The sequence below is a fragment of the Sciurus vulgaris genome, assembly GCF_902686455.1.
Source record: "Sciurus vulgaris genome assembly, chromosome: 6".
Lineage (NCBI taxonomy): Eukaryota > Metazoa > Chordata > Mammalia > Rodentia > Sciuridae > Sciurus > Sciurus vulgaris.
Window position 1 is genome coordinate 74,039,926 of NC_136466.1, and position 20,743 is coordinate 74,060,668.

The following is a 20,743-nucleotide window of genomic DNA, read 5'->3' on the forward strand; positions in this document are numbered from 1 at the left end:
AAAGTATGTAAGTATTTCCACATGAAAATGTTCATCAGTTTGGTATCCCAATATGAAAGAAAAACTGTAATTAAAAAAATAGCTATAAAATACAAGCAGTTTAAATGTGTTATCTTGTGAATGGTTCATAATAATGTCTTACATATCCTATTAAAGATGATTATTTAATAAACAGGGACTAATTCATTTGACAGTTGATCTTTATTTCAGATAGTAATCAATTGCTCTTGAGTTGTCATACAAACCTAAGCCCTTTCCTGAATCTGACTGCATGGACTCAAACAGACTCTAGATTTTGTATATTTTCTGATTACCAAGGATAAGAGCAAAACTATGCTATTTTTGTCCATTAAAAAAAAAAAAAACCCATGAAACTTCTGAATTCCTAATCCTAATCTGCTAACAATTCTCCAGTAACCGTCTTTCACTACTTGTATCCTAAATTTCCAGAAGATTTTAAGGACATTTGTCGTAAAGAGAGATCCCTGAATGATTGTTCTAGGAAAGTGATCATTTAGCTCCTGTCTAATCTCTACTCAGGAAGTCTTGCTAACTACATGTCCTAGAAAAGTTTTTCCTTCTTTTACATTTTTGCCTATAACAATCTCTCAAAAATGCTAATGTAACATGAAAAATCTAAGCTATAAAAGCAAGTTATATTTTAGTCTATGTTCTTTTAAAAATTATATAAAATATTTATGAACAACAGTTAAAATACAGTCTTTTGAGATTATTAATGTATTTCAGAAGATTTCTTAAAATATGTGCCATTCCATGAATAAAACAGTTTACATAGAGAGGTTGGATGGACAGGGAGAGGCTGACAGGATTAATTTTTTTTTTTTTTACTTAGATATATTTGCAAAATAAGTGGTAGAACTTGCAAAAATACTAAGATCTATGCCTACAGCTATTGTCATTTATACCTGGAATAGGATTTGAATAATCTTCAAAGCTATTTTTGTTCTAAAAACTATCTGGCATGAATTCTATAATAGGGTACAAAAAATTGCAGGTGTTAACAAACACTTCTACAGAGTATGTTTGGAAATTCAATAAGCAGGATTAAAAAAAGTTGCTTAATGGAATCGAGAGACCTTTAGGATTCAAACTTAAAGATTTTCCCAACTCAGGGCTTGAAATAAATATTTGTTGGAACACGATTAAGTTTTATTATCTTTATAAATAAAAATTAACCATAATATATTCAGGTTTAAAATTGATAAAACATATTATACTCTACAAATTATTATAATTTCATTTATTCTGAATTTTTAATAGATAACCTAGGTACTTTTAAGATTGTTATTAAAGTCTAAAATAAGTCAAACTGCCAAGTTACTTACATTTTCAGTTAAAGGAAGGCTATCTATTCTTTTAGTGAGATTCTGAAGTTGAGCATAATACCAGTCTTTTTCCTTTTCTTCTTTGTCAAGATCAGCAAGGAGTAATGATCTATTTTTTAAAGAAAGGTAAGTTTACATAATGCTAAAACAGACTGCAGAAAAGCAATCTTTACCAGACATTATTGTAAAGTTCTCTTTTTAAATTAAAATATTAACAATGGAAAAATTACTTATTTGGATTCTTGAAGGTAGGACTTGTAATCATTAAAATTTGAATACTAAAAAGTGGGCTACTTTCCCCGTAAATAAGTTGGTACTCATCCATACTAGTATACTTACATTCCAAAGGCTTTCTTCGGATTTGTTTACAGTTTAAGGATATGATGAGAATAAAAAGTACACATAACAAAATTCAAAATTAGTACAAGAATTAAAAATACACTAAAAAAGTTCAGAAAAGTAGCAATTATGCTAGAAAACAAAGCTAGAGTATAGGAAGCTACTACTACCTTGGACACAATGTAGCTTTCAGCTTCTTAGCCGCCAAAACAGTAAGAAATATATTGTCTTTGTGTAATAGAAGAATTTATTCTGAGGTAGAGAAACTTCCTTGTTTGGAATTTAAAGATGAATTTAAGCAATTCCTGAATAACCCAATCAATGGTACCCTCAACAGTAATCTATATTGAGATACTGCACACCTGATCATCATAAACATAAATGCAAAATAAGAGTGTTACTGGTATAAAACTCAATAGGTACAAAAAGTACATGGTCTCTTTTTCTGTGGCTCTTTCTCAGAGCAATGACTATTATCATTTTCTTGTGCATATTTCCAGAGATATACTATAAAAATGCAAAGGTATGTATGCATAATGACACGGTACATTTTAAATAACAGAATATTATATGTTGTTCTAAAAATATTTTTCACTTAAAAATCTTATTCTTTGCTGGTGGGAATATAAATTGGTGCAACCATTATGGAAAGTTATATAGAGATTCCTCAGAAAACTTGGAACGGAACCACCATTTGACCAAGCTATCCCACTCCTTGGTTTATATCCAAAGGACTTAAAATCAGCATACTACAGTGATGCAGCCACATCAATGTTGATATATGGAACCAACCTAGGTGCCCTTTGACAGATAAATGGAAGAAGAGAATGTAACACCCCCACATACACACACACATGATGGAACATTACTCAGTCTTTAAAAAGAATAAAATTATGGCATTTGCCAGTAAGCGGATGGAGCTGGAGAATATCATGCTAAGCGAAATAAGCCAATCCCCCCAAAAAACAAAGGCCAAATGTTTTCCCTGATACATAGATGCTAATTTACAATAAGGAGGGAGTGCTAGGAAAGAATAGAATTACTTTAGATTAGATAGAGGGGAGTCAAGGAAGGAGAGGGGGTAGGAACAATAGTAGAGTGAATCGGACATTATTACCTTATGTATATACATAACTACATGGCCAGTGGGATTCCACATCATGTACAACTAGAAGAATGAGAAATTATACTCCATCTATGTATGAAGTATCAAAGTACATTCTATCATGTATAACTAATTAGGACAAATAACAAAAAGCACCATGTAAAATAAAAAATTTAAAAAATCTTATTTTGGAGATAATTTCTAACAGAACATAAAGTATTACATATTTTTTGCTAGCTATATAATATCCAGTGTATCCCACAGTATTCATGAATCCATGAAAGGATATACTATAATCACTTTGTTGGTGGCACTCAGGGCCTTTCTAAAATCTTTTGTTATTACAAATACTGTTACATTGAATGACTTCATATATACCTCATTTCATACAAGATAAATTCCTAGCATATGTTATGTTTTAACTTATTGTCTTTGTTAGATGTATACCAACTTAAGCTCCTACCATTTTCACCAATGTGTTTAATCCAAATTTTTAATTTTTGCATATCTAATTTCTTTTTTTAAAACACTGTATCATTATGGTTTTAATTAGATGTCTCTCTCTTTTTTTAAGGGGAGCATAATCTTTAATTGTGGTACTCACCTGAGCAGGGCACCAAACAGCAGAAAGATTACCTCAATGCTGTAAATGTAACTAAGACACCTAAAATGCTGGGGTGTTTTTACAATCCCTTTAGTTAAGTATGAAAACTGGTAACATGAGTCCTCAGTGAAGTTATTGTAGGAAAGTCCTTTTATTCATTATTGCTTTTCTCCTCAAGGGGTGCATTATTTCCATCTCTGCTTTGTCTGATTTTTTCATGCTCACTGACTGCCCATCTAATGTGAATGTGGCTAAGCTTTTTTTCAAGTTTAAAAACCATTTGGGTTCTTTTCTATGACTTTTTCTTAATCATTTTATAGAACTTCTTCTATATTAAGAACGACAGCACTCTGTCAGCTAATAGACTGTATATTTTCTCACTATATCACTTGTCTTTGAATTTTGTTTATAATCTTTAAATTTTTTTTGTCATTTGGAAAATTTTCATTTTCATGTGGTCATATTTGTGGGTACTTACTATGGTTTCTGGAATCTGGTCACACAGAGATGTTCCCCACTCCAATATTATTGTTACTTTAAACATTTTGTTTGATATTTTCTCAGGGAATATGGGAATGAATGAATCTTGGTAGTGAGTACATGGAAAGTTCTGTTCTTACTAAAACTTACTTTCCTTTATTGAGAAGCAATTTTAAAAACGAGCAATTTTAACAGTGAGAAAATACATGGGAAGAAAGGAAGCTCTGTTAATAATATAGCAAACTTGGGAGCACAGACCAATGAGAAGCTGCCCCTCCCTCACATTTCCGACAACAGAAACAGGGGCAGTGTAGGAAGTCTAAACTCCTTCCATTTCTGGGTACCACAACTGGTAAAAAGATGAGATCTGATTCTGTTCCTTTTTCTCTGATTATTCTTTAGTAAATGTGCTTATGAAACAGAAGCTGGATATTAAGCATGTCAGAGAGGCCAACATGGAAGATTAGGCACTAGAGACAAGTTGTTTTTATCAAATTTAAGATTTAACTGTGGCAAAATGTTCAGGGGAAGCCAAGGTATCTCAAGTCACAATATCAAGTGGTTAAATGTTAGAGGAGTTGACCTTGTAACTCTCACAACAGTTCTTATGGTTCAAAACTAAAATCAGGGATAGATCCAAAGTAGGTAGTGTCTTTATGATTTCATATACTAAAGATCTAGTCTGTGACCAATGGTCTTCTTTAAAAATGCTTCTTAATGTAAATCTCATGTTTTCTTAGTTCTCTAGTTAACCATCTGGGGTTATCTAAAAACATGGCACATGCTAGGCATTCAATAAGTATTTGTTAAATCAATTAAGAGTTCACACGACAATAGCTAACATTTACTGGCTGCCCTATATACCAGGTATACTGCTAAGGATTTTAAAAAAAATCTAATTTAATCTTTACAACATTTTTTGAGAATGTTGCTCATCCTATAGACTATAAACTGAGGTTCACAAAAGGTTATAAAGCTATGACGTAAGTTTAACTCCTGGCTCTGTCACCTTTTAGCACTCATTGTGGCAAATACAGAAGATGAGAAAAAAGAGAGAGCGTGTGTGTGGGAGTGAGTTAGAGTTTATGACTTAAGGAAGGCTTGGAGGAAGGAAGGAAGGGAGGAAAACAGGAGAAAATCATCAAAGAAATAACAATTTTTAAGCCTGAGGAAAAACAAAATGTCAGATTAAAAGGGTATGGTGAATATTCAGCATGATGAAGAAGACACACATACCAAAGCATTTGAAAACTTCAAGAGGAAAAATAGTCACTACAAAGGAATGAGAATCAGATTGGTATTAGGCATCTAATAAGCTACCTTTATAATGAAGAAGAAAAGTGAGTATAAGCCTACCCCTCCAAACTATAGGTATGAAAGCAAGATAAAGATCTTGTTCCACATGCAAGAACTCAATCTATTTCCTTCCAATGTATCAAGATACAATTTATATCAGAATTACATGAGAAGTATAATGACAAGAAATTCTACCATAAGAGTCTTGTGGCACACTTAGAAAGCAAATAGTCTAAATCAGAACAGAAGTTAATGGACCCCAGTAAAAATTTCTTTAAGAAGAAAACAAAACTAGAAGATTCTAGTACTATGGTAAAGCACAAATTTCTGCTTCCGACAACATAAGACAATCTGAAATTCTATGAAAAACAATGATAGAGAAAGACATACTCCAGCCAGCGGTGGTGGCACATGCCTGTAATCCCAGAAAGTGGGGAGGCTGGGGTAGGAGGATGGCAAGTTCAAGGCCAGCAGTAGCAACTTAGCAAGACTCTGTTTGAAAATAAAAAATAAAAAAGACTAGCAATGTAACTCAGTGGAAAAGCATTCCATGGGTTCAATTCCTAGTGCAAAAAAAAAAAAAAAAAAAAAAAAGTAACAAATAAAACAAATGATATATATGTATGTGTATTTGCTTATATGTACATGTATACAAATTCTTTCAATCAAAAAATTGGTAGAGAATTGAAAACTGGATGACTGAGTGAATTCAACAAATCTTCATCTTTAAAAGTAGTAAGTCAATAAATCACATCCAAAATTAGTAAGTCAAGAACTAGGAATATAAACATTTTTTTTTCTTTTCTTTTTTTTTTTTATTGTAAACAAATGGGATACATGTTGTTTCTCTGTACATGGAACATTATTTTGAATCATGAAACAATTCTTTCATGGAAAGCAAGACTGGGGATAGGACAGGGTGGGGTGAAATATGATTTCTTTTTTATGATGATGCTTTTCAAAGTAAACCTAGTGATGCTAACGGTCAGTTGGTCTGGGTTGAGAGCCTTTGAACAAAGCATGCTAGTTAACTTTTTCTTCTCAGATAAGGCAACTTTTTATAATGTGTAACAATGCCTGAATCAGTAGCTGGTGTGGGGGGTGTCTTTTCTATAGTAACATTAGAAATGGCTAATACTTTAACAAGAAATACACTCTTCACTTGAAGTAACAGAATGCTACCTTGAAGTTATTTAGAATTGTATTATATAATAAATAAAACATCAAAATCATTGCATTTAAGATTCTGACATAGAAATAAACTTCATTGATTTAAATTCAAAAAACTCTGGAAGACTGGCAAGAGATAAATAATGTCAAAGGAGAAAACGAGAACTTTTAAAAAACATATCAGAGAGGTTGAGAGAAAGGAACATTTTTGTTACCAGTGTTCCTCACTACTTACAGCTCCATTTGTTAGGTACTAGTATTTGTGGTGTACATCTATTTTAAAAATTAATCTTTTCCCAAAATTCTCTCTGCTAATGAAACTGGGACTGAACCTACATGAAGCAAAATAAATTCTTGGGAAAGTACATCTATTCATACATCCTTTGCCTCTTAACAGACTCAAAGGGGACAAAGAGAAGGAAGACCAAGGACCTGCCTTCCCTTCTTATATATATATTTTTTAAAGGAATAATCTTCAGTATGTATAATTATTTTTTGACCTTTATTTTATTCATTTACTTATATGTGGTGCTGAGAATTGAACCCAGTGCCTCACGCATGCTAGGCAAGCACATGCTAGGCAAGTGGGGAGGCTCTTCTTATATATTAGAGTGTTTTGATAGTCCAAGTTTAAGGTATGAACAAAAGACCCATGTGTTATGGTTTGGATATGAAGTGTCCCCGAAAAGCTCACGTGTAAGACAATGCAAGAAGGTTCAGAGGAGAAATGACTGGGTTGTGAGTCTTAACCCAATCAGTGAATTAATCTGATAGGTAACTGAAGTGGTAAGGAATGGCTGGAAGAGGTGGGAATTGGGGGCGTGGCTTTGGGGTATATATTTGTATCTGGCAACTGGAGACTTCTTTCTCTGCTTCCTGATCATAGTGTGAGCTGGTTCCCTCTGCCATAATCTTCCGTCATGATGTTCTGCCTCATCTCGAGCCCTGAGGAATGGAGCTGGTCTTCTATAGACTCAGAACTCTGAAATCGTAAGCCCACTGATAAACCTTTCCTCCCCTATAGTTGTTCTAGTTGGGTCCTTTTAGTCACAACAGCAAAAAAGCTGACTAAAACACCATGTAAAATTAAAAGCTGAAACAAAGCTTAACATCACTTCTGGTTCAGATGATTATCCTTGATTATATAGATGGCCATACCTAAAACCAGAGAGAAAGTAATGAAAGATTTTTTTGCCTCAGTGAGACATGCTGGGCATTTTCTATATATGGTATGAATACTCAATATTCACAACCTCACAATATTGAACTATTCCCTGTTTTATGTAAGAATTTGACCAGAAAATTTAGTGACCTGACCAAGGTCACAAAGCTAACATGTAATATATTATGTTACAATTTTGAATGTCTAATAGAACTTTTAGGAATACAAAGATAATAAGGTACCATTTGTGCATTAAAGAATATTTTAGGTCACAAAACACTTGAAAAAAAATTCTTGGTAATGATCTATATTCTGATATCTATAGTAAGATAATTTTAACTGAAGGAAGAGAAAATCAATACGATAGCAGTGAGAAAACAGTACTTATTCCATATGACAAACAATGTATTTTAGATGGGGAAACTGATAAATTAAGAAAAGTTTTATTTGTGGTCAGTTGTAATAGGCCTTCTATAATGGAAAGAGTGATCATTCCTTGGATCTATCAGTCACTGAATTTAGTTCAAAAGATAACCAAAAATTCAATTAAAAATAAATTATATATTTTAACCAGCTGAAAATATTGTGATCATAAGTATTACTCAATGGAGAGAACACTGAAAGTATTTAACAGATAAAACAGAAGTCTTTAGAATCCTAAGAAACTGCCGCCTTTACATTTTCAGACTTAATGTAAGTGCACTCAGAAACATACTATTTGTGAACAAAATGTAAATGCTCTATAAATGTGAGTTATCACCTATCATAAATCCATAATGTGTATTTTGTATTACAAAATAACAATAATAAACTTGGAGTGTATAAGTCAATATTTACTGTATAATGAATGAAAGTTACCTCTCTTTTTCAAGTTCTTCTAAATATCCAGTACTTTCTCTGCTTCCATTTACAAACCCTCTTCTTGGAAATGATCCCATAGGAACTGGACTGCACTCGCCTGAACGACTTGATACAGATCCTTCCCGGCTTCCATAAGAACGGAGGGACATTTTTGACCGTAATTTTACTCCAGGAAAATTGCTGCTATCTAAGGTAAGTTCTAAATAAAATAGGGACAAGTTTTTATGTAACACTTGCTTTATGTCATGTAAAATATTCCTAATGCTCTTATATTACGTTAAAAGCAAAATCTTACATTCATGTTTTAGCTACAAAAATACGTGGCTGAATAAACAAAGAATCAGAATGGCTCAACTTTCCCTGCAAAGTCAGCTTGAGTCAGGGAGAAATACAGGGAGAATTGAAAAGGAAATTAGACAAAATGTCCTTCTTTAGATTCTTTTTTTTAAAGAATTTAACCTTTATTTTATTTATTTATTTTTTCATGTGGTGCTGAGGATCAAACCCAGGGCCTCACCTGTGCTAGGCAAGCACTTTACCTCAGGATCTACAACCCCAGCCCCTTCTTCGATTCTCTTTAGATAGTACTTCAAAACCCACAAGTAATTTCTCTGACTAGTTTCAATGATTACTAAGCCCTTTCCCTATTTCATCACTGGAATTTTCAGGCAACAAAATGAGAAAAGCATTTTTTTTTTTAAAGTTGTTAAAAATGGCATATAATCAGCTTACGTATGTGAGAAGACAAAGCACTATCCTGGATGGAACAGGGAAAGACAATACTTTTTCAGATATATTTACCATATTAGTCTATGGCACATAGTATAGTAAAGTCCTATTTTGTGATTGGCATAATAACAATGAGCTTTAAAAAGAGTTGAAAATTATCAAGGAAGAGATATTAAATAGTTTATTTAAAAGTTAAATATTTAAAGAAAAGACATGAAGCAGACTTTTTAAATATTTGTACTTTAAATAGTACTTATAAGGGGTAAGGCTAATAAACCAAGAAAACTGATACCACTACCCAAGTCAAGAAAGTGTACTTAGATTTATATACCAAGTGTTATCAACTTGGACTTAAAAAGTTACTTTAAAACGCCTTTTAAAAATCTACCTTTAAGACGCTCTAATAAATCAATCTGTCCAGAAGAAGCCATAGCTTCATCTTCAATACTTCCTTGTAGTTGTTTAAGTACTTCCTGTAAAAAAAGAACACAGAATATTAACATGATAAATTCTTTTGGCTTATGGTGTTGGGGTTTGAACCCAGGGCCTGGTGCATACTAGGCGAACACTCTACCACATCTCCAGTCCTAACACGATGAAATTCTAAAAACTTCTTAAAGACACGATGTGTTTCATGGCATTTAGGTATGCCAAAGGGGAAAATGTCACCTTTGATCACTTTATGTATATTACCTATTCACTATCAGTAACATATTATATCCCAGTAACAATAATAAGCGAAAATTTGTGATAATGGTGATTATGAGGAGTCCCATGGAAGATACTGTATGGTACAATTAAAAGGCATTATCTCTTAACTTTTAAACAATAAAAAAGGCGAATCATCATTTTTCAGATAAACCAAATAAGACCTATTTGAAGTTGGTAAAAAAAAAAAGTGTTTAGAATCTGACTCTTAAACTGGTATCAACATGACCACAAAAAACACCACACAAATTAACATTATAATCTGTTGTTTAACAATTTAAGCTTTTATATGCCACATTTAAGTACATTCTGCTAAAATACTGATTTATATTTAGGAGATATTCAAATGACTAATGCTCTGCCTCCTGACTTTTGATGCCATTACTTTCTTTCTTAGGTAAACTATTCTTAATTTTTCTCAAAGAATGAAACTTTCATTTTCTATCAGTTTTTCTGCTCTTATTATTTGTGAACTTCAGCTTTCACTGCACGTTCCTTAACAGTAACTTATATTTATACTTTCCCTTTACTGAGGAATTTTATTCTAGCTCCCAGAACATTCCTTTATTTGGCTTATTTGAATATTTACAACTGTAACTAAGGGCAGTGTGCCCCTATATGAAAAGTGACCCATAAATGCATGGAAAAGGAAACATGTCAAAAAATGAGTGAAACCAGGAAAGACAACTTCACTGGTTTACCTTGACTGTGCCAATGTAACCATTAAATACAAACTTTTTATGATTAACAATAATTAGACCTTAGGAATGACTTTCAAATACTAGGTTATGCTGCAGTTTGAAAGGCTTGGGGAGGTAGATGTGGGAACATGAAAGTGATTGGTATTCATATTAAAAATATCATATCCAGAGAGCATCACTTCTGAAACAAAACAAATATGCACAGTGATATCTCCCCTCAATGAATGTAGACTATCCCTAAAATGTCTGCTATAAACTTCAGGTTACATCATCTCTTCCACAAAGTTTGAGAACTACCTCTATAGGCTACATGTGATTTTTGAGCAATCCAGTTCTTCCATCCACAGCTACTGCTTGTACTTCTTCAAAATTCTTTAATCTTATCCCGATTTTTTTGTTTTTTAACTTTTTTTCTTTCTTTCTTTAGTTTTATGTGGTGCTGGGGATTGAACCCATTGCCTCACATGTGCTAGGCAAGTACTCTACCACTGAGCCACAACCCCAGCCCTACACTTCTCAGGTTCACAATTCAACTACCTTCGTGTGGGTAGTTTCCAGTTATGTATCTCTAATTCTAACCTCAATTGCAAACTTCAGACTCACATTCCTTACTGACTGATGGATGCTTTATATCTGAACGATGTAAACCTCACATGCAGTTGTCCAGAACTGAATTGTCATTTTGTGCCAATAAAACCTGTTCTTTGCCTTGTATGGTTAAATGGCATTAATTTTTTCTTTCAGCTCAAATCCTTAGTGTCTCATCTTGCACATCCCCAATTATCAAATTCTGTTGACGTCTCTATTATCTCTCTTACAGCAAATTCTTACTATTATTATCCTGGTTCAAATTGATTCTTACTGTCCTTATTCTGGCATTGATCCTTATCTAAACAATTCAAATAATCTCCTAAATGGCCCAACCTTGAGCAGAGCTGACAGAATAAATCCTTAAAGAACAATTCTGATCAGATCTCTCTTTACAAGATTCTTTTCTAAAGCCTAGTGGTTCTCAAGCAACAACATGGATCAGAATCACCTGAAGATCTTATTAAAACATAGACTGCTGATACAATAATCTGGGATGGAGGCTGAGAATATACATTTTGAACAAGTTCTCTGGTAATGGTGATGATAAAAAGAGAACATCAAGACGCTGACAGTGTTATTCTATGAAGGTTGAGACACAAGTGAATTTTTTTTGCTTGTTTTTTCCCAATTAAAAAAAAGTCTTTTTAGTTGTAGGTGGACACAATACCTTTATTTTATTTTATTTATATGTGATGCTAAGGATCAAACCCAGTGCCTCACATGTACTAGATTAGTGTGCTAATGCTGAGCCACAACCCTAACCCTGTTTTTCCAATTCTTGAACATTATATATTAGAAAAAGTATGAAGATCTAAAAAATTCAAAAATACAATAATAAGAATCAAATAAACCATGGCATTAGCCACATGATGTAAAATTATGCAATTGTGAAAAACACAAACTCTTTAATGACAAGATTACGATAATGTATCATGTAGGAAAAAAAGTATCATGCAAAACAAAGGAATTATCAAGTATGTTTGTAGAGAATGTATAAAAATAGGGCTGGGGACATAGCTCAGTTAGTAGAGTGCTTGCCCCATGTGCACAAGGCCCTGAGTTCAATCCCCAGCACCACCACCACCACCACCACCAAAAAAAAAAAAAATGTATAAAATGTATAAAAATAAAGAAAAAGGTCATGTCTGCTTCAGGTGATAGAATTATGAATTAAGGGGGGTGGGGCGGGGGGAAAGGAAGGAGGCAAGTTGATACCGTGCATGTGAAATTCAGTGGTAGAGTGCTTGCCTAGCATGTGCAAGGCCCTGGGTTTGATCCCAAGTACTGCAAAAGAAAAAAAAAAGTCCATAAAAAAAGGATGATGTGATACTTCTGTTAGAACATATTTTCTAATTTTTAAAAACAGTGAATATGCACAACTTGTAAATAAAGTTATTTTTAAAAAGTTTCTGTATGTATCATTAAAAATCAATTAAGATAAGATATTAAAAGCAAATAAGATTACTGAAATTTAAAGTAAAAACTCTTTTTTAAAGAGTTTCAAAGTAGCCACCTTGGAAAAGTTACTTACTCCAATGATGTGTACTTCAAATTATTTTTGTTAAGTGCTTTGAGTTTCATATGAACCTTACCAACAAAAGCTGGACTCATAAACTTACAAACATTCAGTTACTTTGCCTTTAAGGTGCTTCCAGGATGACATTACTTATAGTTTGCTGTGAATAGTTTATGGCTATTCCATAAGGAAAATGAACCTCAAAATCTTTTTCTATTTTTTTTTGAAGTACTTCATATGTAGATAGAGTAGACTCATTTTAAGTACCCCCAAAATTTTCACATCTGTAACCACCACCCACATGAAGACACAAAACATTTTCAGCACTCCAGTGGGTTCCCTCAGTGCCTTACCAGTCAGTCTTCATTTCCCAGAAATAACTATTATTTTGACTTCAGAATATTATTTCATGAGTTTGGAATGCTCTTGAATTTCATATAAATGGAACCATACAGTATATGGCCTTTTGTGCCTCTTGGTTTTTTTTGCTTAACATAGTTACCTGTGAGATACATCCATACTACTGCATGTATCAATTCTTTTTTTTTTTTTTTTTTTTGCTGCCAGGGATTTACCACTGAGCCACATCCCCAGCCCTTTTATTATATTTTATTTACAGACAGGGTCTCATTGAGTTGCTTAGGGCCTCATTAAGTTTCTGAGGCTGGCTTTGAACTTTCCATCCTCCTGCCTCAGCTTCCCAAGGCCCTGGGATCACAAGCATACACCACTGCATTGGTTCATTATTTTCTTTTCTTTTCTTTATTTTTAAAAAATTTATTCTAATTAGTTATACATGACAGTAGAATGCATTTTGACATAGTGTACACAAATGGAGCACAACTTCTCATTCCTCTGGCTGTACATGGTGCAGTGTCACACTGGTTGTATAATCACATGTGTACATAGGGTAATAATGTCCATCCCATTCCACCATGCTTCCCACCCCCACATCCCCTCCCCTGCCCTCACTCCCCTCCGCCCAATCCAATGTTCTTCCATTTTTCTCTAACCCCATCCCCCATTATGGATCAGCATCCACTCATCAGAAAAAACATTCACTGGCTCATTTTTTAATGCTGCTCTATGAACACCCTTCAATTTATTCATTCTTTTTTCCTCTTAATGTGACATACCATTTTGGAGGATATTATAAATGTTATTGCATGTATCTTTTAGTGGACATTTCTGGGAGTTCAAATGTTGAGTCACAGGGTTTAACTATAAAAGAATCTGCTGAAGTGGTGTTTTGCATCACTGCTGGCAATGTCTCAGCATTCAAGTGCTCCACATTTGGAGTTATTGGTCTTTTCAAGTCTTAAGTCATCTGAGTACAAGTGAAACGATCTTTTTATTTCCCTGATGACAGATGATGTTGAACCAATTTTCATGTGCTTATTGGTTATTTATCATCCTTTCTGAATTGTCTTTTCAAGTTTGGGGCCATATTTTAAAAATTAGGTTTCTTTTTTTCTTTGGTTACTATGTATAAGAATTCTAAATATATTCTGAACCAACTTCTTCTATCATGTATAGCAAATATTTGATAAATGTGTAGCAAGTATTTTCTCCTACAGTTTTCCTTTTCATTTTCTTCCTTTCTTTCCTTTTGATAATGCTGTGAATAGAAGCCAGGGCCTTGTACTCACTAGGCAAGTAGTCTACTATTAAGCTACATCCATAGCCCTGCCTCTTTGTTTTCTTTTCTAATTTTTTTTTACACCATCTACTATTATTTTTATTTATTTTTATGTGGTACTGAGGATTGGACACAGTGCCTCACACATGCTCAGTGAGTGGTCTACTTCTGAGCCACAACCCTAGCCTCCACTCTTTGTTTTTTTTTTAATATTTTTTAGTTGTCAATGGACCTTTATTTTATTTATTTATATGGGGTGCTGCGTATTGAACCCAGTGCCTCACACATGCTAGGCAAGCGCTCTTCCACCGAGCCACAACCCCAGCCCTCTTTGTTTTCTTATAAAGTCTTTTTGAAAACAGATTTCTAATTTTGATGAGTCCAATTTTAAATCTTTTCTTTTACGTTTAGTCTGCTGCATATTCTAAGAAATTCTGTTTATTCCAAGGCTATAAAGATATTCTGTGTTTTCTATTAGAAGCATAACAAGAGTCTACAGATGAACAAAAGTTTTTAGTTTTAATGAAATCTAAGTTATCATTTTTCCCATTTATGGTCAGTTCTTTGATATCCCATTTAAGAAATCTTTGCCTTCTTCACAGACATGAACCTAATCTCTATATTCTCTTTTAGAAGTCACTGTTTTGACTTTAACATATAGGTCTATAATCCATCTTGACTGATTTTGGTGCAGGATAAGATAGGGTTGTATGCTGTTTTTTTCTTTTCCCCATACAGATATTCAATTGCTTCTGCACCACTTAATAAAACAAACAAACAAATAAACACCTTCCTCCTGATTTAAAGAGATGCCTTGGTTATAAATCATGTTACCATCTGTATAGGTATTTTTCTGAACTCTATTATTGTTACTCTTTTAGTCCAGTATAATTACCATATTGTCTTAATAACCTTATATCAATTTAAATTAATTCTCTGTAGCTTAAAATGAGTGGCTCTGCACTTAGAAAAATATGTCTGTATTCTTATTTGTTCAAATTAGGATTTTTAGTACTTCTTGCTCCTCAAAATTAAAACTAGGAAGAGAAATGATTCTGATAATATATAATATTTTATCAACTGGTAATAACTGAAAAAGTATGTCACCTCATTAAGAAATGTGTTGCAAATATTTTTCTTATATTCAATATGAAAAAACTAAATCTCAGCAACCACCTCTTCAAATATTGCTTTTGTTCCATTTTTTTCTTCCATGAAACTTCAATTACATTTGGTTTTAAATTCTGAGACTTATTTATATTTGAAGCCTCAAACTGTAATTTGTCCATTTGCTTGTGTCTCATAATTCTCACATTACCATTTTTTAAAAATGTTTAACTTTTTTTTTTTTAGTTGTTAATGGACCTTTATTTAATTAATTTATTTATATGTGGTGCTGAGAATTGAACCCTCTGCCTCTGCAATTGAACCCTCTGCAAGTGCTTCATCACTGAGTTCCAACTCCAGTCCCACCATTTTTGTTTCTATTTTTTTTCTCTGTGCTTCAGTTTGGGTATTTTCTATTGATCTTTCTTCAAGTTCACGAATTCTGTCTTCTCATTAGTTCATTAATTCTGTGTTCAATCTGCAGTCAAGCCCACTTAATAAGCTAATAGAAATCTACTTGATTATTAGATTACAGTTCTCTGTCAAAGTTCCATCTGGCTGGGTGGGGTGGGACATGCTTGAAATTCCAGCCAGCTTGGGAGGCTAAGGCAGGAAGATCCTGAGTTCAAAGTCAGACTCACAGTGAGGCCCTAAGCAACTCAGTGAGACCCTGTCTCTAAATCTTAAAAAAAAAAAAAAAAAAGAAAAGAAAGAAAGGATGGAGATGTGGTTCAACAGAAAGTACTCCTAGGTTCAATCCCTGGTTATTCCTCCCAAAACAACAACAACAACAACAACAACAGTTTTCCATCTTTTCAACCATTTTGTCCACCCCCCCTCCCCCGCAAGACAATACTTATGTTACAAATCCTTGAATAATTTCAATAACAAAGTCCAAAATCTGTCAAATGTCTTGTGGAGTCCTGTTGTGTGAAAGTAATGTCTTTTCCTTTAGCTAAACTTTGCCTCCTAGCATTCTGCCTTCCTAGTACATCCCCAGCCTCCTTCATTACAAGCAGACTCAGCCAATGTCCCACAGTAAGAATCAGCCACGTGTTTGCAGCTCCTCTAAGTGACAATACTGCATATCTACCCTCATGTTTGTCAAGATTTCCAACAGTTTTTATTTTTTTTCTCCTAGTGGAGTCTGTCTGCTTATGCCAATGATGAACAACACTCTATAGCCAGAATCAACATGTTCAGAGAAGAAAATCACCAGTAATCTCAGTTCATCTTAAAGGGGTTCCTGCATGGTTTTTATATTTCATCCACTCTTTTCTAGTAAGATTGACTGTCTGATGCTGCATACTGCATACAATCTCAAAGAGGTCCTCAGTTTCCAAGAATTTTTAAAAGAAAACATGAGGCATGGTTTGGCAATGCAAAAACTCCATAACATTAACAAATTCAATAAAAAGTAAATATATGGATTAGAAAGAAAAAAGAAAATGTGGCAACTGTATAGCAATTCTGAATATAATGTTTGAAAAAGATTTGAGAGATGGTAGTTTTTAAAATGCTATATATGTAAAGAGACCCAGAAAAATTAAAATAGAGTAACATCATATAATGTTGGGGTAACTAAATTGATACATTTATTAAAGTGACCCACTGTGAAAAAAATCAGAAATGAATAAAATAAACACTTTTTGAAAAAAAAAATACATGTAACTTTGAAGAAGGGTATAGTTATTTGTATTTATACATTCTGAAATCTTGGTTTAAAAATTATTTAATAAGGGGCTGAGATTGTGGCTCAGTGGTAAAGTGCTTGCCTAGCATATGTGAGGCACTGGGTTTGATTATCAGTCTCACATAAAAAAAAATAAAGGTATTGTCCATCGACAACTAAAACATTTTTAAAAAATTAGCTAATAAGATTATATAATCATATTTTAAAAATATTTTAAGCTTTTAGAAACATTAGAGAACAAAATATGCTGTGGTCTCATTAGTAATACCACTTACCAATGAACAACTGTATTATTTCAGGGAAGTTGTTACTTGATCCATTTCTGTTTTTCAGTATATCATGGTTACAGGTACTTTTCTATAAGATACTTGGTAACTAAATCTTCAAAATAAATTATGAAATGTCAATCTGAACTTTTATTTTTAAGCTCTGAAAAGACACTTCATATGTACATTGCTTTACACTTTCAGAGCAATTTCTAAATATTTTGTTTTGTCAAAACACAGCAAAGATGTAAATGCTTCGTTAATAAACATTTACAGAAGCTGGGTACAGTGGCACACACCTGTAATCCCAGCAGCTTGGGAGGCTGAGAGAGGAGGATTAGGAGTTCAAAGCCAGTCTCAGCAAAATCGAGGTGCTAAGTAATTCAGTGAGACCCTGTCTCAAAATAAAATAGGGCTGGGAATGTGGCTTAGTAGTTGAGTGCTCCTGAACCTCCCCTAAAATAATAGTAATAATTTGCTTATAGACAATTAGACAATTCTTCCAATACTATGCCATCTCTCAGTTTAAAATGCATCACATCTCTACATGACCATAATTACCTTGTTGCTATGCTTAACATTTTAAAATCAATCAAGTTGAGTTCTAGCCCTGATGTACACAGGGTGCAGTGGTTCATGCCTATAACCTCAGCTTTTAGGGAAGCTGAGGCAGGAGGATCACTAAAACCCAATCTGGGCAACATAATAAGATCTCAACTCAAAAGAAGAACATAGTGCAAAATTTTTTGTTTTAAAACATTTAATTAAAATTTTGCATGTATCTGATTCCAGGTCATTGAAATCCCATGCAATGTGTGTAGATTTATTATATTTCCATTAAAGAAAATTTCAAGTACATTCATAAATATGTAGAATATTACAACAAACCCCAATGTAACTTCACATCCCATTTCAATAATCATTAATTCATGGTCAATCTTGTTTCATCTATACCTATACCAAACTTCTTCCATTTCCACCTCTCCACCCCAGACTTATTTTGAAAACAAATCTTAGACATCATATTTGAATTATCTCTAAGTACTTCAATGTATATTTAAATGGGGACCTTTCCTAGCACAATCATGATGCCAACATTATGCCTAAAAAATAAACATTTCCTTAATATCTTCACATACATAGTCAGTGCTCTCACTTCCCTAATAATTGTGCACATACTCCCCTGGATGCCACACACACACACACACACACACACACACACACAATGAAAATATTTATAGTTTGTATAAATGTGCAATTAACAGCAAGGCAATAACCTTTTTTGCCACTAGATGGCACTACTGCATAAATTTTAGACACAATTTAAGTCATCTGCTTAGAAGAGACATACTGTCTTGCTTTGAGGTAAATAGGTTAATGATCAGGAAACATGATTAAATGTTATATAATGTATTACAAGGGGGAATAACCATTGTGTTTTACTAACTTTAACCCAACTAGGAAGTACCAGTTACAGAAGTATTTTTTTACAGGCTGGGATGTGGCTCAGTGGTAAAGCACTTGCCTAGCACAGTCCTGGGTTTAATCCCCAGTACATGTCAATATTCAAAGACAAACAAGTAGGTCATATTTATCGCATAAATCATTTCATTGTAAGGCGGTAACTGTTATGATACCAGATGCTCAATCCTAATGAAACATGGACAGATTTGCAAGAATATCTGCAGAGGCACGAGATGAGGCATATGAATCAATTCATGGTTGCATTTAGATATTGTTGAAATGCCAATATTCCACATGGATAATTAATTGGTCAACATAATATTCAACTGTAGAAATTTAAGAGTGTGACTTGTCACTCTCTGAGACTTTCCACTTTAGCACAGAGATAGATCTAGAGGTAGGCTAAAATGTTTCCCTCCACCCCTCCTTTTTCTTTTTGGTGGTACTGGATATTTAATCTGGGGCCAAAAGTAAATTCTGAATTTGCTCAAGTAGTTAAAAACATAAACGGATTATTTACCATCCATCTACGTCTGTTAGGAGTTATCTATACAATATACCACATTGAGGTAGATGAAAGAATGTTTTAATTCTGTGTCTTTAAACTTTGCATTGTGTTGATCACGGTTAAGATACCAAATAATTCTTTTAACCTATTACGTAACTGACAGGTGTTTTAAAAGTGACTGACACATAGTTTGTGGTAAGAAAAAAATGTTTGTTTATAGTCTATCCATTTATAAAAGGATATGAAGTAGATATTTTAGAGATCTGTCATTATTGGGGAGTATTTACCAGATAAATAGGCAATTAGAAGAAAAATCAACAGAAAGGTAGGTAGATAGGAAGAACAGTATGTAAGAGCAAAAGGCTGAAGTGTTATGATACTGAATATAAAAGGTAAAAGAGGAGCAAGATTAGTTAGTTCAGTGATACACAAAAGCCTATGTAACAGGAGACTTTGAAATGCACAGGAAAAGTACTGGACAGACTAAGAAATGACTAAGGAGTAAAAGTAGCAAGCAGACAGGAAGAATAGTCAGGAATTCAGATGTTAAAATAGTCAAGCAGCAGAAACAATACAAAGCAGGAAGACTTTTTTTAATTAAAAATTTGAAATTTTAAATAAAAAATGCTTTTTAAAGAATTAAAAAAATGTTTTAAAGATTGTTGATAATCTCCAATTCTATAAAGTTATTAAATTCAGTAACAAGAGAATCTACTGGACCAACTGGAAATTAAAACAAGTTTTAACCTTGATTATTTTAAAATTAAAATGTTTTCCTCACTACAGACTGCATACTTTATATTAACATTTTGTGGAGGTTCTCACAGTTTTTCAAGGCTTGAAGGTGCCATGGAAATCACCTAGGCTTGTATGATGCCTGAACTTTTCAAATAAGACAATTTAAGTCCTCAAGGGCAACCAGAGGCCATATCTATTGCTCAGTTTGTCGCAAAGTCAGGAATAGGAACAGGTACTGACTTTCAGTTGATAGCTCTTTCACTATGGCATCCTGATCATCTATCACTGCAGCACATAAGAGCTGACAAGATCTAAGGAAGTAGAGAAGGTATATTTCATATTTGAGATAAATTCTAAAATCATAAGTCTAGTTTTTTATGAACTACACAGAAAACCTTGCTTCACTGTAATGATGATAAAGTTGGTCTCTTATTTTTAAGTTTAAAAATAACTAAGAAACAACTAGTCTCTTTTCTTTATATGATTCATTGGAAGAATTCTATATATCTTATTTAAAAGCATAAGTGTTAGCTTTTACAAGAGTTTACATATTATTGCTCACCTTAAAATACATTCTTGAGTAAGTAAAGTATTTTACCTACCACCAAGTTTATAAGAGGGAATACTGAATAAAAATGGATAAACTAAAATTAAAAGTCACAGTCTTGATACCTTCATATTAGATGCCTCAGTTTCCAGTTTTGTAAGATGATTGGAATT

General features: G+C 33.3%; 1 protein-coding gene across 1 annotated transcript in view; it reads right to left on the minus strand.

The window, feature by feature from the left end:
* APC (APC regulator of WNT signaling pathway) overlaps nt 1-20,743 on the minus strand; it is a 139,836-nt gene that overhangs the window by 57,568 nt on the left and 61,525 nt on the right. Inside the window, 3 exon segments of the mRNA XM_079143500.1 lie at nt 1,347-1,455; nt 8,361-8,562; nt 9,481-9,565. Coding sequence (XP_078999626.1) covers nt 1,347-1,455; nt 8,361-8,562; nt 9,481-9,565 — 396 coding nt within the window.